General features: G+C 42.0%; 1 protein-coding gene across 5 annotated transcripts in view; it reads right to left on the bottom strand.

Annotated features, from left to right (window-relative positions):
• The window catches only part of JMJD1C (jumonji domain containing 1C), a 159,270-nt gene that overhangs the window by 13,187 nt on the left and 124,120 nt on the right, over positions 1–21,963 (bottom strand). For 4 of the 5 annotated variants that reach the window (XM_035329919.1, XM_035329924.1, XM_035329920.1 and 1 more), the window contains 12 exons: positions 20,731–20,855; positions 19,339–19,482; positions 19,028–19,220; positions 17,265–18,940; positions 14,018–14,190; positions 11,112–13,321; positions 7,923–8,124; positions 6,070–6,284; positions 4,930–5,082; positions 2,213–2,302; positions 687–814; positions 292–505 (listed from right to left, as the gene is read on the bottom strand). In XM_035329919.1, coding sequence (XP_035185810.1) covers positions 292–505; positions 687–814; positions 2,213–2,302; positions 4,930–5,082; positions 6,070–6,284; positions 7,923–8,124; positions 11,112–13,321; positions 14,018–14,190; positions 17,265–18,940; positions 19,028–19,220; positions 19,339–19,482; positions 20,731–20,855 — 5,523 coding nt within the window. The remainder of the gene's footprint in view (positions 1–291; positions 506–686; positions 815–2,212; positions 2,303–4,929; positions 5,083–6,069; positions 6,285–7,922; positions 8,125–11,111; positions 13,322–14,017; positions 14,191–17,264; positions 18,941–19,027; positions 19,221–19,338; positions 19,483–20,730; positions 20,856–21,963) is intronic. The other variant, XM_035329922.1, reaches the window with a different exon arrangement.

Genomic DNA, 21,963 nt, shown 5'->3' with positions numbered 1-21,963 from the left:
ATCTCAGACATGCAGCTGACTGAGTACCTGTCACAAATGAGACATGCTGTAGCTGGAAATACTGCCATATTACACATGCATTCCACCAGTGGCTTCTCTGGTAACTAATTTTGATGCCACCAGGAGAAGGCATTGCAGTTTCAAGACTAAAATTATGGGGAAAAAGAGCATCATCTTTTCTTTTTGCTGAACAGAAAATAAGAGTGATTCTTCCCTAGTACATTGAATTACTTTATTACTGGTGCCCCCAAAATCATGCACATGGTGTAGCAATATCAAGCATATACCTACCTTTCTTTTCTTCTCTGGCTTTCTGCTCTGCAAGATCAGCTAACCAATGCAGGGGTGACTGTGATTCAGGGGGTGTTAACTTGCTGTCTGTGCTCACATCACTCCTTGGACTTGTATTACCATTTGTCTCAGACTTTTGAGGGGTATTCTGCTGTTGAGACTCAGGCATGCACAGAGAAATTTTATTACTGTGATTAAGGACATTCTGCAAAACCTGTAAAGAACAAATTTATTTTTAAGTATATAACTTTGCCTTAATGTATTTCAAAGACACCAATATCATTTAAATACTGCATATGCAAACTAAAACATGACTGATACTGTTCAAATACAAAAATCCACAAGTAACAGAACATCTGAACATACAGCCATGTATACACACGTTTTGGACTCACCTGAGACACACCATTCATTGCAGGGAGCTTGCCAGCTTGCGCGTTCTGCTTGCTGGTACACTGACAATGGGATTTAATTTCAAATTTTTCTCTAATATTGTGCATAGCATCTAGGAGATCTGTCAAAACTAGAAGACATTTAAAAAGGAAGACATTAGCAGTTCTTGTCAATCGTTTTGTGGCCTTCTGTACAATACACACTGTGATAAGATGCTACCCACAAACTTTTAAAAGCATAAGCTAGTAAAAATGCTAAATTTAACACTCAAAACTACTATAAAAGTACTGTCCAATTTACCATAAAGCTCACATTGAAAGAGACAAGATCTTTAATTAAATAATTGCATGCTACTCTTTTGAATAATAATATAAATTATATAAACATCACTCTACATTCCCATCATGTGGCACGCAACAAGCCAGCCATTCATTACTCATTCCTCATTGTTCAACAGGTGCAGTGTTGCTTCATTTAATAAAACCATCAAACTACAACAGACCGAAGTGAGCCATGTCTTGACAAAAAAAATTAGTATGTGATCATGTAATTTAAGACTGTTTGGTAATGGATATGCACAGAAGAACAAAACTGAGGTTACGCAGGCAGTCTTCACTGTGCCATTTCCAGATGAGTGGTTCACTTCACAATTTAAAATTAAAACCAGTTTCAGAGTGGAGCCTGTTCTGGGGAATGTCGCAATTTGAATATATTATGGAATCTAACCAGCCTTTATTTCTACCTGAGCTAACATGCAACAAACCATAAAAATAATGACTGGGTCTGTATTTCCAGCGTAAAATAACTTGGGAATTTATTTAACAAGTTTAAAGGCACATTTAGGTTTTCTATGCTCTGCATCGATGCTACCAGAGATTATAAAAATAGTGCTAACAATGACCACACCTAACCATGCTTCTTTATAAGGCTTGGATATAAGCAAAATTCTGAACTTTACTGGGTTTAGGATTACTGCTAGTTTTTCATTAATTTCAAGCTCCTTCACTGCTTTCTGCCTTATGATGCTCGATCAGACTTCCAACCAAAACTGTGAATCTTTTTCTTCTTTTTACCCCAAGGGCAGGGAGGAACAGAAAACAAATTTCACAGTATGTGATATAAATTAACAGTGAGAAACAAATCGCCCCTCAACTGGTGCCCTGTAATGCTCCTTGACAGCACCGTTCTAAAATTTTCTTTTAACAGATGAGGTCAGATTCATTAGTACATTCTGGCTTCTTCACTCTGCTTTGGCAAGGTACAAAACAGTCTCACCAAACGCCCTGAATTTCTATGCTGCCTGTCGCCAAACCCCTTCAGACACCTGTCAGCCTGCATCTCCTTCTCTCTTCTTCATCTGCACCCCTAACTGTTCAGCTGCCCAGAATCACTTGCCTTCCTGCGATGATTTGACACAATTTGCAGATTTCTAAATGCCAAATTAGAAGTTTCAAGAAGCTACCGGGGCCTCTCTTCACAGAAAGACCTGGGAGAAAAACACATCTTGCTTGTTCACAGGAGGTCTTACCAGAGCCTGGAATAATTTGTGTTGGCATCAGGTGTTTGTGATCATGAGGCTGTCCCTTCACACACTTCATCCAGGCATATAACTCCTTATCTGTAAAATAACATTGCCAATTGTATTACTTTATTTACAATGATACACAGAGATAACATATTTTGATTGGTTTTAGTTAGAAACAGTTTTTTACACACTGTAAGCCTTTGGAACTGGTATCCTGCATGACAGGAATTTGCATACAACAGCTACTTTTCAAAGAAAATAAAAGAATAAAGGAGTTTTAATACTACTGAAATCTAAAATAGCAGCATTTGTAACGTAGACCCTTATCAATAACTGTGGAGCTTCCAAGTGTATTCCACTTTATTAAATTTAGGGAGCTGCCAACTAAAAGTGGCTGTCCTCCACCCAGAGAGGGCCGACCACACCAAGAAGATGGATTTTCAACTGAATTGATTCTCTGATCTGGCCCTATCATGCAGCTGCATTAAGGTTACTGGTGGCACAAACAAGAGGGAAGTTGCATCATGGATTTCTGTCAGATTAAAGCAACCATGAAACCACAAGTGTGTAAGTACTGGTTAAGAATCATTTGTGACATCAGGGAGGGTTGAGTTGGTGAGAGACACTCTGTACAAAATTTCAGGAAGACTGTCCCTGCCAGAAAAAGTGCAGTGTAAAGACAAGACAGAGAAAGAATGAGAGTGAAAAATGCCTGGCCAAGCAACCGGTCACAGATCTGCTATGTGATTTTGGGCAGCAAAAGGAATGCAGTTTCTCTCTCAATTCCCAGTCTTACATCCTCCCCACTGAACTGCTACTTTTAAGAGACTCTTCAAAATCTTTTTACCAGTTTGCTCAGCTCTCCACTTAGAAATGCAAACTGAAGAGAATACACCAAAAGACGCAGGGAGCATGTTTAAAGCATTATTTTCTTGCTGTAACATATATACATCCTATCAGATGTTCCTTTCAGACAAGTAGTAGATTCGTTAGCCATACAACTGAACATGGACATAAATCAAAATAACGTAACATATGCGTGCATCTCCCTAATGTATTTTATCACTAAAATGCCATAACACAGCATTCCACTTGATGGTGCCAGGAACTGCCAGAAGGTAACAATGGAAGCACATTCATCCGTGTACTGAAGTAATAAGAGAAGTCATTGATAATACCTAAATATTGAACATTTAAACCTCTAACATTCCTGCTGAAGCAGCGGGAAACCAGTGTATTCTCCATTACATCTAGCAACTGTAAAAACAACTACCAGTTCCAGGAAAAATGGTGTAATATAAAGTGCTATTATATAGAGAAGGGTGGGTGGTTCTCAACTTTGTAAGAGTGCCAAAGTAGAGGTCTGCTTCACACGAACCCTACAGAAGCATTAGAAATAAAACTGCATAGAGGGAAGATATACTTCTGCATGTAATGCTGTGATGAACAGTAAGGAGAAAGGCTTCCCTGCTGCAAGACTGAAAAGAAGCCTGCTTCTGTATACTGTTTTTATAAACTTTGAAGACATTTTACCAAAATTTTCCTGGCTTGTTAACACACACTATAAAAAGATTCTGACTGCATGTTCCCACTAGGGTAAATAACGTTCAGAGTATATCCCAAGCCACGTCAGATGGATGCACACACATGCGCGCACACAGACTTAAGCCAGTTAAGGGCTGCTGGAGCAGCCTCCCACATGAAAGCATTAACGACTGCGCTCGGTGTTGGAAAACACCAGTTAGTTCCCTAGAAACTTCAGGCTTTGATGAAAATCTCAGGGAACATCTTACAACCATGGTGTAGGAGGCCCCTCACTGACAGCCAAGGACGAAGCGGATGGGAGTCTCTCCATTTAGTAAAGATTTGCCATCTAATACTTACACATTATTTTACTAACATTTCACATATGTGACATTATGTTGCTATGACAAACATGGAAATGCTTTTCAAAACAGCATTATATTCTAATCTGTTCCTGGCACTATATTTCACTGCAGTACTGTGCCAGGGCACAACGCCTGCCACCCAGGGGAAGGCAGTCCTTTTGAATAAGCAGCCTGAGCAGGAATGTTACAGCAGGGATCTGAATGACCACATCAACCTTCCAAGCCATTCCCTGTTTCGATTGCAAATGAGCTGGGTAACTCAAAAAGCACAGGTTTGCAAGTCCTGTTACACCTCGCTACAGACCAAGATAGATATTTCCATTAAAACACAGGAATTAGATTAAAATGAGTACTTGTATAGACTTTTGCACTTTAAAACCTCCATTAGCACTCATTTTAAGTTATTTGCAAAGCTTTTTTTTTTTTTTTAAAAATAATAAAAGGTAAGCTAAGGTGAAGATAAAAAATGTATTTCTGAAGGGAAGACTCCACAAAGCACTCATATCAAGCCCTAACAGCAATGAGTTACCATAAAACAGGGAGGTGGAATGCCAGTCTTGCAGTGGATGAACAAGATTCAACCTTGCAAGGCACACGTGAGCCAAGACCATGCGCAGAAGACTGAAAAGTAGATGAAGACTGTGGGAAGTAGCCCCACAGCAGTTACTTTCTGAACGATTCTACACTTAGCAAAAAAGATCTAAGAGATACCAAAACACGCAAGTAGTAATTAAATGCTTTACAGAAAGTCAGTTACACTTAGAAATCAGTAGCTCTACAATAAATGAGAATAAACAGCATATGCAACATTCTAGTTCATAAAGAACTGACCTCTAGAACTTTTTCTTTCCTTTGCCTTGTAACAATCCAGGCAGACCACAAATCCACATTTTTGGCAGACCCAATGAATGTTAAATAATGTGGCTTCGCATGCATCACACATCTCACGGACTCCTCTCACCGCTCTCTTCCATGCAATTTTGGCTGAAATACAAAATAAGCAGAATAAAAGGCCTGAAATTTAAATGCAAGACACAGAATGAATGGTTGTAATAGATGAAGCATTCATGATTTTCCCCTCAGATGCAGCCAGGGGTGGAGGAAGAAAATAAATGGTGGCCTTCATAAACAGGCCATCAACATATACCCCCTTAGCTGCATTACACAGCATCCCCTCAGTGTTTGTGTCAAGACACTAGAGAGAGATTAAAAAACAGACTAAAGTAATACAGAAAGAATATTCCTGCTCTACGTGTGAGTTACAAGTACCAAGAAGAATTTCTTTAACATGTACTTCAACTCCAGGTTGTCACCTCACTGCTTCCTCAACACATTAATCTCAAGACAACTAAACTGGTGAGCTGGGTGGTAAAGGTGGCAGGTGGGGAGGGCAGGGAGGCGCCTGCTCTGCTCCAGAGCGCCTGCTCTGGACACGAGGCGGGTACTTCTGCTCTTAGGGCAGTACGTCCTCCTTGTACTGGGGGCAACTAACAGAGCCCCTACCCAGCTCCCAGCCTGCACCCATGTGCTGTGGGCCAGGACAGACTACCACGGCTTCGATGGGGAGGAGGTCCACGCTTCGCAGGGCCCACGCTGTTGCATTATGCTCCGTGCTTCTGCAGAGAAGGCATGTTGGAAACACAACATCTGTTGGCAGGAGTGGCTACTGGCTTGCTGCGGCCCTTGGCTTAGAGCTGGCCGGAGAGCTGGCGGCCACGCTGGGAACCGAGGCTGCTCCAGCCCCAGTGGCAGCCTGGCCCTGGCCCAGCACCACCACCATGGCCTGCAGCCACCAAGGGAGGCTGCTGCCCCTTCCCAATATCACCTCGTGCAACACAGCCTATTTCAATCAAAGGTGACAGTCTGGTAAAGCGAGCAGCTCAGAAGGGGGCAGTGGGTCACGGCCAACACAAACGCCTCAACAGAACTGCACAACACCAAAACCAGAAAGAGCATTTGAGATTCCCTTACCATCTTTTTTCACCCAGGACATGGCTGTTTTCTCGGATGTTACCAACTGACAAAATTTATCTCCTATGATATCTAAAATATATTTAGAAGTTTCTAGGTCCAGTTCATCATCTTCATAGTTTTCATGTGTCCATAAACTCAGCGCCTCATCATCATATTGATCGGGAGAGGAGAAACCATCTATCCTAACCACTCCGTTCTTACTAAAAGATAACCTAAAACAAAAAGAAATAGTTTAACTGCACGTCATACAAGGTGGCTTCGTTTACTTAATAATTACAGAAATTATAGAAAATGGCCTTAAAGCAGACAGTAAGGAAACATGAAAATTAGGAGTAACGCTTTAGGCAGAACACTTACTGGATTCAGTATAGAGATCACTCACTCTCTGTAACATTTATTACTGCTTTAAAACTGCAGATGGAAAAAGTTATCTTCTCTTTCTTGTTTGGCCGAAGTTTGGGTCCACCTACTCCTCACCTTTAATTTTCACAGCATCTGTGTCAGCAATCACTCAGCCTGACTCATATTTTCAGTCCTACTGCTCTCACTCTCAGAGAACAGGAGTTAAAACACTGTATTTAACTCTTTCTAGGCAGAACAAATCACTAATACTAAAAACTGTTTACATACCACCTTTAAAATAACTAAAGGTTTTCCTGTGATCTTACCCAATACCATTCTACTAACCCCACCTATATTTAGGTGATTTTAAATAGCAACAATTAATTACTCCATCTCATATAATACAGGGTAATTCATTATTCACATGCAAATATCACAGCAGTTAAGGAATTTTACAGTAATGTCAAAGCAGTCACTAAAACAGAAGTATCAAAAATGATATTCAGATGGGTATTAAATGAACAATTTGAAGAAAAGATGACTTTTCTTTTACAGTAACAACTTCCAACAGTAGTGCAAACCTCATTACATTCAAACCTAGTATAAAATCACAATGAAAATAATTTAAATGCTGTAAACTGTACCACATGAAATTCAAAACGTTTGTACTTTTAAATTCCATGCCTGTGTTTGAAAATATTGAAAGAAATTTTTATCACTGATGTTATCTTTTTCACACAGAAGCAGCAGCTCACAATCTAACTGCCACACTGGGAATCAAATATTCTTATGCAGAAGGTATTCTGAGTCCAACCTTAAAAGAAATCCTTGTAGGTCTACTGGCTCTTGTAACTAAAGCTTCAATCCAAAAGAATTAAAGTCAATTCAGGGAACAGCAATGTCCTTTCCAAAACATGTTGGCTCTATATTGCCAACACAGCCCACGTGCAAATTAACGCCGTTTGGATCTGCGTTGACAGCCATGCCGCCTGTGCCACGCACGCTGTGCTGCGTTCTGGGAACTTTCTTCCCCATTTACAAGTTTCCTCGATTTGCCATAATTGTAAAAAGGGAAGGCAGAACTCCTCTGTCCTCAGAAAACTCCCATCAAACCTCAAGCAGCATTCCCACCATCTACTGGCACAAGAACAATTATGAACTGGTGCAACTCTGTGGTTGTACAACTTGTCCAGAGTAATTGATGCCTGCCTTTTGAAAATCCCACTTCAAATGTCAGACACCTGTGTGATGGTGATGCATTATATCTTCTGCTTGCCTAAGGTACACTGGGCAGCTGTTCTGATGTCTTTGCTATAAAGCTTCAAACAGCAATGAAACCAATCCACAAAAGAAGTAAGAAATACAAATGTAAATACTGCTAAATTAGGCAGAGTCTTTTATCAGGCAAACTGAGCCAGAAAAATCAGACAAGCTTTCAAGCACACAAGTCCTTTGTCAGTATTATTTTTAAGTTAAAACACCACGTATCAGGAGACAGCTGCACTTACCGTCGAAAGTAGTAAAATCTACAAAACACTGGTGAGTGAGTTGGTTCTTCACCTTTCTTGCTTCTTATTAGCCTACATTCTCTGCATTTCTGCAAATTTGGTCCTATTTCAGAGCAAGAATCATCCTGCAAGAAGGACTCCCCTGTTTGCTTCAGCTTCTTCACTTTGCGCCAATCTTTTAACACTGAGCGAGGTATACCAGCTGCAAAAGCAAGAGGGGTTTCAGAAGACGTACTACAGGCCCTTATACTCAGAACACAGTTAGATCACTCTGCATTCAGTATTTCTAAAAGTGCATTTGTTGCATTCATAACATACTTCATTATTACACCTATTCTTCCAACCATTAGACTTATGCAGGCAGGAGTCCAGTTACCTATAGTGAGCCACGAGGAACACCCAGGACACACTATTTTCTCTTAAATTAGGTGTACAGTTCACCAAACACTCCACTAAAATCTGTGGAACTGCAGACAGAACCTCACTCTTACAAACACATAAAATAAAGCAATGTGCCAAGAAGGAAAGGTTTGCAGTTTGTTTCAAGTGAAAATGTATGCAAGAAGGCAGTAATTTAATGAATTAAAGGAGAGCTTGGAAAAAAAAAAAAAGGCATCCTGCTTCTTCAGAATTTGCTATGCTGAGGGTTGCACAGATACAATTACACAAGAATAGTTCTATTCACATATAATTCATCTGAGCTTAGTGTGAAGTATCAGGCATAAGGAAACACAGAATTCATTTACTTTCTTTCAAATTTGTTGGCTTTGGAAAACAAGAAGTAAAATTCTGTTTTCAATATCAAAGTCGGTCAGCCTGACCCCGAGTAACACAAGGAGCAGCTCTATTGAGTAATACGTGCAATTTTCACATATGCGTTTTGAAACTGAACCCTGTTGTTATTTAACCAGGCTTTCGATTTAATGACTTTTGTAAGTGGCACCAGTTTCATCTACAGATAGATAGGAGTATCTGTCATTTAATCTACTGCTACTCTTGAAAGTTCATGTCCTGTAAACACGGATCTGATGCAGGGTGACAGAGGTTAGGGTGCTAACTTTGGACTTGGTACCTGGGTTCAGATCTGTATTTTGCCAGACTTCTTGTGTAAACTTTGCAGGTGACAGACTCTCTATGCCTCAGTTCATTGCCTAGATAACGCATTCCCAACTCACCTGATGAGCACAAAGGTAACTGGACTAAAACTTGAGAGCAGAAAAGGCCAAAGTGCAGGCTTGTTAGTCCAAAAGAAACTGTATTCTGCCTTGGATCCAGAGATCCCTGGAGTCATCTGGGAGCTGCCAGACTTCAGGTTCTGAGGGCAGGAACTTGGAATACCCCCAGTGCCTGCAGAAGTGTAACATTCCTCGCTTTGCAGGAGGGAGCTTTGCAGCCCGGAGCTTTGAACACTCTGGCTAGCACAAGGGCTCCCAGGGTTTCCAGCAATGGCATCAGGACAAAGCAGCTTTCAGCCCTGGCAGTATCCAGACACCACCCATGTGGCGACTGCCACCGAGCCCCATATGCTGAAACAGTTATCTTCAGCAGCCTAAGGGGAGCCCAGGCAGCCGCTCCCCAGGGACCTTCTCTTTCCTGAAAGCTCAAAGCTAAGTATGTTTTTGGGTAAATCTTTGGGGAAAGTCCTCTACGTAGCAAGATCTCTGACCAGCTCTCTCCGAAACTGCAATGACACTGACCCAAGAAAATCTGCTAGAAGTATCAGAAATGCTCATCTATTTAATGGGTCGTGGAGGAGAAACAGAAACACCCTGGGTTCTTTTGAGATGTCAGGAAAGGAAGGCAAGCACAGAAAACTGCTACCATGGGATAGACTCAATACATCAAGGTACAGAACACATGCTGTGCTATGGACAACATAACAGAATACCTGAAACTCCTACCCATTTTTGGACCTGAATCCCATGAAACAATACCTTAATGTATTACAACATACAGCTTTCGTTTTCTTGTAACGCTAGCCAAGGAAACACAGCCTTCCCTTCAGTTATCTAATGAACCCCTCTACAACAAACCCATGAAAAAAATCCTTTGCCACAATACAAAGATCACCAAGACCTAGCATGCTGTATGTATAATAGATGTATATTTATAGTTCACTTTTTAAAAACCAAGTGAAACCAAGAAAGACAGAGAAATTTAAAAGGTGCATTCTCCTTGATCTTCCCCTTAAGTTGAAAGGAAAAAAAAAAAAGAAGAAAAGGTAATAATGCTATCGCTGGACCCAAGCCAAAATACCTCAGACAGATTGCATCACTGCCAGGACACAGTACGACTTTGGCATCAAGTGTTCTCAGGTACTACAAGAGTAACTTTATACACTAGGCAGTGAAAAGCCAAAGAATGTAATTACAGGGAACAGTGCTCGTTTTCTTACTAACTGTACTTAAAAATTATTGCAAAAAGTAGTCGTAGACTTTCTCATACTCAACTAAAACAGAACAAAGACAAAAGAATACTGCATAGAGAAGAATAAATTAGGATAAAAAATAAGGTAAGTTCTTAAATAAAATCACTCTGGTTGGCAGACCAGTTTCTCTTTTTTAGATAAATCTAGTTACAATGTGGTACACACAACAGCATTACATATAAATTGAAATTCCTATTTCCCTAAATTTCCTTAAACAAGAGGCATGTTAACACCATATAGTACACATCCTAGTCGAGAGTGTGAAATGACTCTCCCTCAAACCTTTCATTAAATTAACCAAATTGTAGCAGAGCGGCATCAGGCTCTCAAGGAACTGCCTTTGGCTTCCTGATCAAAGGATGAATTCAAGTTCAACAATAGAGAACCTCTCCCCCAGTAGCACTCTAAAAATAAATGCACTAGACCTTAAAAAAAAATCAGTACAAGTAACGTAACTCTATGCACTAGTCTGGTGAATTATGACAGAGAGCATAAACCAGTTTGTTTGCTGCCTATTTTTAGGCCAAGAACCAGTTTGTACACATATACACAGAACGCTCCATTTCTTAAACCAAGAAATTTCTGAAACCAAGATATTTCAGAGGACCTCAAGACCGATAAATCTGGATCCAGGCTTTTTCACAAGTATGCTCTTTAAATCTTTTCCCAGCTCTTGCACATATCGTGCACATACCCTCCAGGATTAACGCTGCTGGAGTTCACATTAGTTTGCCTTTTCCAAATCAGATTAATATACTCACTGCTGTTACTGCTGCTCTGTAATTTCAGCTTGCTTTTTTCTTTGGCACTCCGGCTAAGAACACCATTCGGTTTTACTTCTTCCTCCGCATCACCCTTTTTTTTCTGCAAATCATTTTGTTTCTTTTTGTAAGTTGGCTTGGGCTGCCGTTTAGTCCTTTGCTCTGACTTGCTCTCACTTTCATCAGAGTCTCCACTTTCAGAGCCAGACTCGTAAGTTCGTTTTGCTTTTCTCCTAGGGTGCTTATCTTCCTTCACAAACTTATCTGCCAAGATTTTACTATCTATGTTATTTTGCAAATCATTTGATGTAGAAGCTATTAAATTGACAGTACATGGCTTAATAATTTCTGAAACACTGTTCCCTGAATTCTCCTTTTTGTTAGTGTTTTTATCTTCCTCTGAATGTCTTGTTAGCCAAGCCTTTTTCAGTTTAGTGTGGTAGTTTGGCTGACTTGTCTGGGAAGTTTGCCCACTGCCTACAGAGTTTGCTTTGTTTATTGTATTGCAGACGATAGCACTGTCTAGGGGGAGAGAGGTTGAAAATGTCTGATTTTTCACAGAGTTGGCCTCTGTCTCACTGGTGTTACTACTTTTAAACTGAGCCGCAGCCAACGCCGCCTTGTGCTTTTTCAAATGGACGAAGTCGGTGGAGGTGGAGAATCCCGAGCCGGGCTGAGCAGCGCTGCCGGTCTTGCCAGGGGCGGGCGTAGCCGGCGTTGGGGCGCTGACCTTGCATTCCTGGGCCTGTGTCTCTGCCTGACTCGCCGCTCTCGAGGCAGCACAATCCAGCGGCGCGCAGGCCAAGACCGTGTTCGATAAGGAGTAAGTCACTTCGGAGCTGCCCCAGCTTGACACACTGGTAGTCGTAGCCGCTGATGCGGTTACATCCGTTTTAGTACTGCAGATCATAGTTGTGGTAGGGGTGACAGAACGAGGAACGCTGCCTTGCGGGACAGCTGGAAATTTCTTTTCATACTGTGTGCGAGTACTGTCTGAGTTCATATTTGGCAGAATGATTCTTCCAGTCTCTCTGGCTTCCGCTGTTTTCAGGCAATCTGCTTGATTTGTCACAGCTGAAGATCTCTCACTGGCTCGATCTTTGGAAGCTGACTGCATTACAGCTAAGCTATCGTATTTTGTGCTAGAAGGAGGACGGACAATAACAGATGCTGTGGCGGACTGCGACTTTCCGCTCATTCTTTCAACATGCCAGTCCACTTTTTCATTATTCGGGGCGTTGTTAGACTTCCACATTTCGGATAAATTCTGTTCAGAAGTGCCCTTGTAAACAGTCTGAGCTTCCTTAGGTTCAGGGACTAAAGTTGGTGGTTTCTGCAATTCCTGTATTTTACCACCACCAGCATTAACGGGTTGAACAGGAGTCAGGGTGGGAGGCGAAAGGCTGCTGTAACTGCTTTCCTTCTTCTCTAGGTTCTGGTGCACAGGGGGGTGAAACACGGGGGCTCTGTGCAAGGCAGGCATACTCCGGAGTGTATTTGAAGATGAGACTGACAGCTGAGTAGGGCTTCTGCTGTCATTTCTGAAAGAATTGACTGAGTGAGACTGCACTGACTGTGAAAGCTGCTCAGATATCTTGCTTGCAGAGCCTTCGCTCTCAGGTTGGTGCTTAATTAAAGGGGGAGGTTTTGAAAGAGAAGAAATGTAAGAAGGAAGAGACTGGGAACTAGCTGCTGTTGAAGGACAATTAGTCTGCTTCTCCACATACACACTTGAGGCTTCCTTGGACGGGTATGATCTTGGTGGTTCATTTACTACACTGTTAGACAAGGTGGTGAAATAGTTACTCTGTGGCAAGCTCTGTGGGACTGAATGCTTCATTTTATACAGTTCTGACACAGAGCGTTCTGCATCTTTCTCATATTTTACTGAATGGCTTTTGGGACTTGAAGATAAGGATGTTACCCTAGAATAGTTCTCTCTCTCTCCCTCCAGGGCCTTTATTTTAGCTGTAAAAGGAGCAACTTCAATACTTTCTTGGAGTATCCGTCTATGTTCTTCTTTGTATTTGCTCAGTCGCTCCCCCGTCTCCTGTGGTGGCCTTGGCAGCTGGTTCAACATTGGATCTGCAAAATGTCTCTGCATATGGCTCTCCTTTGCTGTCTGTGTTCTGCTTTGCTCCAGCTCTGTCTTTATTGGTGCAGTTGTAACGGAACGTAAAGGTTCAATAAATGCTTTCCTCTCCAGCTCTCTGTTTGAAAAAGGTTACACAGTTTAGTCTGAACGTTCCATAACAAGCTAAACAGAAGACCTTTCTTCCCATGCTCTGAACAGTTATCTATTAACACAAAATAAACTTTTCTTCATATTAGGCACAATTTTCAAAAGTCTTCAGATGACTCAGGAATTCAAGTACCATTCAAAGTCAACAGGGCAGAGTCTGTTTTGCAGCACACTGACAAGCTTTTCCCTATCACAGGCACCCATGTTTGCAAATAAACTAAAATGAAGCTAGAAGACAACATCAGGGGCTGAAATACACCCTCTTGGACTGCACTCTGTTTACACCGTGCACAGAGTTGGGACTGTTCAGCCTGGGTAAGAGGAGGCTCGGGGGGACCTTATCAAACACCTGAAGGAAGGGTGCAACGAGGACAGAGCCAGGCTCATTTCAGTGGTGCCCAGTACCAGGACACGAGGCGATGGGCACACAAGAGGTTCTGTCTGAACACCACAAGCACTTCTGTGCTGTGGGGGTGACCGAGTGCTGGCACAGGCTGCTCAGAGTGGTCGTGGAGTCTCCTTGGACATGGTAAAAAGCTGCCTGGACATGGCCCTGGACCCTGCTCTGGGTGGCCCTGCTCAAGCAGGGGTTGGCCCAGATGGCCTCCAGAGGTCCCTGCCACCCCCATTCTGTGAGCCTGGGTTAAAATAACAGTGCACTTACTCTTTGTGATGCTCTACTATACTTTTGGACAATGGTGGGCTAGAATGCGCTGCCAGTTTGAGAGGCCGAAGGGGATCTGCACTGGACGGTCGCACAGGAATGTGACTCAGTAATCCAAGGCTGTCAGCTGAGGTCACAGGGGTGGGCTGGTGTAACCACGGGCTGGGAGTATTCTGTTAACACCAACACAGAAAACATCAGATTTCAACAGAATCACGGGACCTTCAGCACAGTGCCTCAAGAGATACTGTACCCTTTCCTACCAGTGAGCAGAGTGAAGTAATTTATTTTAGCATCAAATCAAATACAGTAAACATAATTTATTATTTTAAATCATTTGCTGATCACCTTGAACATCTGATTATACTTCCCTCTAGACTTATAGCATACAAAATAATTTACATATTTCAGAAGAATTCCTAAACAGATTACTATTTAAGTATTCAGTATGAATTGTCCATTTCTAGAATGCGATCTCAAGGTACTTCATCAGAACTACCAAACCAATGACAGTCTGACAGCACTTTACTCAGTTACTAATAAAAAAGACCACTAGCTGTTTAATGATTTGCAATAAGTACTTATTTTAAAGGAAAGATATGGTTTAGTATTTCTGGAAAACAATTTAATTTCCACTAGTTATCAAGTCTCAATATAAGGGAAACAAACATCTCTTTTCCAGTTGGTTCCTCTCCTACCCCCACCCCAAATTATTAAGAATGATAATCCTAATTAATCTGCTTTATGTTGCCAGGTATTTTTATATAGGGTAATTTCATCAGCAGCACACTATGAATATACATGTACATACCTGCCAAACTTTGCAGTATGGCAAAAGCACAGAATGCACCATTTTGTACTGTATACCTAAATACTTAAAGGCCTGGCAATGCCAATAAGCTTCTACTTGGGCACTTTTCTCTGAAACTTGTAGAGTAGCTCTGCAGAACAGACCATGAGCATTTCTTAGGCTCTTTCCACTTTCCCTGTCCTGTCTGAGGCTTGCTTAGGAGACATAACTGCTGGCTCATGGTCTGGGCTGAAAGGGAGGGTGTTCTGTTGGGGAGTGCTGGTCAAGTGATAGGAAGAGGCATGGAAAAAAGGATGGGGACAAGAAAAAGCAGAACTCCCATTTACACCCCACAGCCTCTCAATGCCACTCCACCCCTAATTCCTGGTATTGCCCAGCACTTCTTCCCTCCTCTGCTCCTCACCAGTACATCCCACTCCTTCTCCTCAGCCTTGGTGACTCCTGGATGAGAAATGCTGCAGTAGAAGAGCAGCAAAAAGCTCTCATGACACATGCACACAGTACAAAATAGATGTGCAGGTGCTATAACTTTGAAGTTCTCATTTCTAGACTTTTGAATATTTAAAGCAACCGCTTGGGTTTTGCGCTAACAGTTTTAGTGCACACATTTGCTGGGCCAGGAGTTCCCACGCTGTGGCGAGTTCCCACGAATAGCCTGTAAGCTGCATTAAAGTATTATGCAAAAAAGACCCATTGCCTTCTCCCTAGAGGAGCTGGGGAACATCTGCTTGGGCACCAAATGTTGCCCAAACAGCCCCATGACTCCACCTGCAGCCATCCACAGCCCAGCCCAAAACCAGGAGCTGCCCCAGTCCCCCACAGCCGCTGGGGAAAGGTGGGCTCGGGGGCATGCTTCCTCCAGCAGCTCAGGCCCTGAGCTGAGGGTGGCTGCTGCTTTTGTTACAGCTGAAACACGGATTCCAGTCTACGATCACGGCAGCCATGCAAACTCTTTCTGGAAACGCCCATTCTGGGGTTCTAAGACGTATTTAAAAAAGGCCTCCAGTGCCAGAGCCAGAAGACAAGTCACCACAAGGCAATTGCCACAGATCAACATAATTAAAAAGCTACGTGCCTCGGTATGCATGGCTGCATACTTCAGGCAACCAAAGTGAAAACTGAGTCTGTCCTATGTTCTTCAAAATGGACCTCAGTAGGGGGTGGAGCGAGTACCAACATGAAGAAATAAACCCAACTGTAGTTCTCTATTAAGGCTTTTCTTCCCTGTTGCATTTGACTTTATCACATTTTAGATCAAACTGACTTCATATTACAAGGCCAACTCAAACTGAGTGTTTGGGAAAGTCTCATCCACAATGGTTTGGCTTTTCTCAAGAACGAGGCTGGGGAAGAATAGTTTTCCCCATGATGAAGAAGAAAAAAAAAATCTTTATAACCATTCAGAAACTCCCAGCTTTGACGCAAAGGCTTACAATTTGGCAGAAGGACCCCTGTCAGCGACATGCCTTTTGTGGTCCCTGTGAAAATCTGCCCAAATTAGGCCAAGTTTAAGCCTCTAAAATCAGTATGCACATGCTCCATGGAGGTTTCATTAAAGTTGGCAGCAAAGCCCTCCAAAGTTTCTGTCTGTTCTACACATGCTTCATCTTCAGCTGTTCCTACAAGGTGCCTGCAATGAGCAAGCTGTATCCAAGCCTGCAGGAGCTGAGAAAAGTTCTTCTGTAACTGCCGTGTCTGCCTGCCAACCAACACCACGGCACTGGGCACTATGCTGAAAAACAACTGATTTCTCCTGGGGCTTCAACAGTTGTACTCAGTGCAGAGACAGAGGAATCTCCCTGACTTGAGTACAGAGGAGTAGAAAGCAGATGAGAAGGCAAAGATGTGTGTAAACAGGAACAGAGAGGGAGAAAAGGATATTCCAAGAGAGGGTACACAGACAGGTGTGTAAGGACAAGAGAAATGGGTATATAATGCACATAAGATTTATATATGCTAGAGTATTTCTCCTCCGAATTTCCCACTTCTTCAGGACTCCTTCAGTCCCAGCCTTCCCCATCATCCTGCAAGCACACACACAATTTCACTAAGCAGACAACTGCTGTACCTCTTCTAGTACTTGCCTCACCGAATGATTTCCATAATTTAAGACAGCAAACATTCACCCTGAGGACCTCAAGTCCCAAATACGCTGGCTGACCTCACTTGGTCACGAACTAAAAACAAATATTTCATCTTACTGTAAAATACGTTGGAAATCAACGTCCAGAGAACTCCCTACTCGTGGCATTGGGAAACAATGGGTACCACTGGATCGCCACTTCTCGTTCTACATCTACTCCAAACCACCTCCCTCACCACATGCTTGGTGACGCACTTGGCGTGATCCAAACTGCTGAGCCTGTACCTAGAAAATTGCTACTAGAAGAGCCCAGCCTCAGCTAGACACGTACATGAAAAATCAGCACAACTTACCCTTCTCAAGGAAGCCTCCGCGTTAACAGGAGTTTCCGGGTGGACCCATTTCGAGGAGGGCAGACCGAGTCCTGAGTAAGCATGTGTTCCGTTTGGATACTGCCAAATAATTGGATAAAGCCCTAGCTGATTATAGGAAGCAGAAGGATGAGCTTGTCCGAGAAGATGTGGAGACTGGTGTTGTAACATCTGTTGCTGCTGCTGGTGTGCTAATGCCAAATGGCTTAGGCTGCTAGCATGAGCAGTCTCTAGTCGCGGGTGGCCACCCAGCAAGGAGGCAGCAGGCACTCCGGGTAACACTGCAGGAAGTAGATGAGGGTGATGAACAGAATGGTGAGGTGCGGTACTAAGGGGGTGAGTGTTAATAGCGGACAAAGGAGTCTGAGTTGAAGACCCAGCTAGCAGATGGGATGAACCAGTTAATGCAGGATGATGAGCGTTTGGATTTAAACAGGTTCGGTGGGATGAGGAATGCAGAGGATAATTATGCTGATGCAAATAAGGTGAAATGTGATTAGTTCCTGTTTCTTGTCCAATCAGAGTGGGGTCCCTGTACACTGTGAAATGTTCATTCTTGTCAATGATAAGAGGACTTTTAGTAGCTTCTAGAGCACTAACTCTAGCTGGAACTGGATGAAAACTAGACCTAGGCAAATCATGATCAGTTTTATTGGCTGACCTTGTTAATCCAGTAGTATGGCTGTTTTGGGAACTAACCTTAGACTTCACAGTATCAGAAGATTGGGTGAATTTAGGCTTAACATCAGGTGACTTTGTTTTAGGATGATCAACTGAAGCACTAGATTTGGACTTCACAGAATCAGGGACTGGACTTTGTTTACGCAGTTTACTCTCTTCTGCTAGAGAAGCTACATTTAACGAAGACATAAACGAGCCATACTGCACTTTTTCCTTTTCAGGATTTGTATGTTCATTTACTGGTAATGCTTTCACAACCCCAGGTTGTATCAAATCCATTTTATTAACAACACAGCTAACCCAACTTTGATCAGCATCCTGTTTTCGTGCTTCAAGGAAATTTGCAGTTGCAAACTGCTGTTTTAAATCACTGTTGTGTGATTCTATTTTCTGAACCGTTTGCAAACCAAAGGTACTTGCAGCATTATCCTGGCTCTCCTTTTCAGACTTGTTTTCGTTAGTTATATCAACAACACGTTTCGGAGTAGGAGATCTGGGTACAAACTGCTCATTTTTTAATTCCGCAGTATGATGTTTTTCTGCATTGCACTCTTGAACATGTGGATCCTTGGAATTCTGCTCATAAGGTGTTGGCTGCTCTGCCGCACGGAGTGAAGGCTTTTCCTGCTGATCCAAGATGGATGACTTCAGTCTTTCTGTCTCTTCATGTGTTTTATCCTCCTGTATTTCATCCCACGGAGACCGCCTATCTGTTAGTGTCTGCTCTGCTCCCTCAACAGCTTGGGATTTTCCTTCTTCTCCATTTATCTTTGAAGTGTTCTTGCTTTTTAACTCATTTTCAGAATTTTGCTCTGAGGACGAATCTGTTAATCTTTTATTTGAAATTTCTGAGTCACTGCTCTCAGAGTAATCTGAGATATTGTCTGTCCGCAGTCTCTTCATATTTAATTTCTTTTCATCCTCTTCAGGTTTTCTTCTTTTACTAAGGAAATGTTTATTTTTGTTTTTGGGGTTTTCTGTAAAAGACAAAATCGTGTCTGTCACATTTTCAGGCTAGCATTCTTTTAAGCAGCTCTCCCTCCCTTTCAAGCAACCGTTCTTACCTCCTCGACCTATGTAATCATATCTTTCTTCCTTCATCTTCTCTTCATCAGGCATGCTGCTATCTGAGCCTTTCCTCTTATTCGGCCGAGTGTTCCTCTGCTGCTGGTGCTGGTGAGAATTCTGTTTTGGTGCTGCAGTTTGGGAATTCATTGCTGGTCTGGGACTATTTGCTTGTGCACGTGTATAATGACCCTAAAAATAGTTTTGTGATTAATAGACTTAAATACAACTTTAAGCAGCAACTTTAAACAGGTATTTTTAATATTCACAATATACGAAAGTATTTAGGTAAAAAGATAAATGTATCTACGTGAACTGTGTTGCTGTTCTGGTTGGAACGAGACCGCCGGCGTGAAGTGATGCCAATATTTTCACCTTTCAACAAAGAGTGAACAACATCATCTAGAAAGGTCATCTGAACCATAGAAGGATCAACATTCTGAGGTTCTAATACCTGGTTATTGAAAAAAGGGAAAAAAATAATAACAATCAGCACATGCTCAGACATCTCCAATCTGTATTTTCAGTACCAGTATTCACCAGTCTATTTGTGTGCTCAAGATTAATTAGAGAAAACACTACTTAATCCTGACATGCAAAACTGAAATGCCTTCTCAAAAGGCTGGGAATAGAGAAAAACCAAAGCAGAAGTTATCTTTACGTTTCACGGTAATGATAATTTTATATTTTCCCTTTTTTATTTTTTAATTCCACTGCTTCACTGCGCCTTCCCTCACATTGACCTGAAAATTTGAAATTAAAAGATACTGAGCTCTTCATAGGGGGTAATCCTGAAGTAGCAATTAAAATAAACAATTGTTTTGGAAAATTTACTGCAGAAGCACACTACAGTACTACTTCCAAAAGAAGTAACTGCTGAAAGAAAGGAACCAAAACAACTAGAGAGAACTCTAAGAACGGAAGAGTGTTACTAGTAAGGGATGATCTTTCAGAAAGAAGAAAATGCTAAACAGATCTTTAACCAATATGCTGCAAAGTGAAAGGATTAACATTTGGGGACAATAATTAGAGCAAATGAAGGGAAAGAATGGACTTCGGCATTAGACTAGTCTTATATTTTTATTGTCACACATGATTTAGTCAGTCATTTCAAGGCAGATGGGTCATTTACTGTATTAATGTTGAGTCATTACTCTGGCCTCCTGAAACAGAATTCATTACTGCCACTAAAAATACCAGCATTAATTCTTTTTGTAACGCCAACTTCAGAAATACAACTAAAACCCACCATAGTAAATGCAAATTAGGGTGGCAGTAAATACTTAATTCAATAAATGGTGGAAAGTGGATATTTCAATTGCTTGGAAGAATTAATTGTTACTGCAGCACTAAAGGATTTCAGCACTGAGAGAAATTCTCAACACAGCTGACAGGGAAGACCAGTTCTTAAAACTAGATCACTACTTCAAAGACTTAGCTAGTCTAATAGCAACAACGAAAGAAAAGCCAAACTGTAGGGCTGGAATTAATCATATAATTGCACAAGCATTCAGCTTCAGGATGGCATTAACTGCCAGTCCAGTGCAAAGTCAAGCTGAATCTTCATCAGAGGAAATAACAGACATGCCCGGATGGAAGTGATAAGTTCAGTGCTTTCCAGAGTACCACCAAAAACTGGAAAAGCTCCCAGTGCATAGCTTATTTAAAGCTTGTTTTCCAAGCATCACAGAGTCAAACTCACCTGGTCATTCATAACAACCATAGTGCGGGTGAAGAGATCATGATGAGTAATGATCCCAGTGAACCACTGGGTGGCAGAATCCTGTCTGTACACTCTCACCCTATAACCATTTAAGGAGTACGGACCTTTAGAAGGGAAAGAAATTAAAAAAAAGCCATTGAGGAATTCAGGAAAAAAAAACGTATTAATAGGTTTTCCTCGGTTTTTAAGCTTCATAGCAATCATATGATGTGAATGGCACGGACAGCAAGCTACAAGCTATTCTGGCACAGCACTGCCTGTACATTTTACTTTTATTGAGGAAGACATTTTGAAATGCAAATGGTACATTTTCAGTATGCTTTAAGGTCAATTATGCCAACATTTTCAACATACAATTTTCTTATCTAACTAAATCTTTTTGCAACCATAATGACAAATGATGGGAAAATTCCTGCCTACAAACAGCAACCATACAAAAGTAATCTGAAAGGCAGAAAGTGGCAGCAGCAGGTTATACAGAAGCTATTTAATAGGCTAGTCACATGCCCAGATGATTTGCTGGCAAAACAATTTAGATCTTGGTGTTTAGGCTCTGCATCTGCCAAGTCTTTCCCATAAGTGACCACAGAGTTTCTCTCTATTACAGCAGTCAAAAGGCAGCTGAGCGATCCAAGCCCTGCTATGGCCCCACAAAACATTCAGAAATACACACACTAGTAAGACTTCTGGAGTTGCTGTGCCTTAAAACAGGAGCTAAGAAAAACCACACACAAAGATCAGTTTAATTCATCTCCAAGAGCCCATGGGGAGGGGATGTGATGGTATGACACAGTACTTATTTTAGAGTTACTTTCAAGACCCAGAAAATGAAGTTCCAGTTTTATTCACATTCAGTGTCTCACTCGACCACCAGGACTGTAAGGTTAATCGCGCTTGGTGTTTGTTTATACAGCACATGGTTTATGTAGCACTTCATGTGACCAAGCATCACAGTCACCAAGTTCAGTTTGCTGTGGTTTTCGCTACTTCCGCAACCAAACCCTAGGTCAGGCACACAGGAACTGAAATAAAACCAGTCAGTGTCAACCTAGGAAAAGCCTAGCTTAAAAGGCTGCTGGCTGCTCAGCAGCACAGGCAGGACAGGATTCCCCTGTCTTTCCTGACCAGCGGTGTTGCCGGCCCCTGCCCAGCGAGCTTCAACATCTGGAACAGGCCAGGGACCTCGCAGGTGACAGCTTTCTCCACTAAAAT

Source organism: Oxyura jamaicensis, chromosome 6 (assembly GCF_011077185.1).
Source record: "Oxyura jamaicensis isolate SHBP4307 breed ruddy duck chromosome 6, BPBGC_Ojam_1.0, whole genome shotgun sequence".
Classification (NCBI taxonomy): Eukaryota; Metazoa; Chordata; class Aves; order Anseriformes; family Anatidae; genus Oxyura; species Oxyura jamaicensis.
This window is presented reverse-complemented; position numbering and strand designations above follow the sequence as displayed.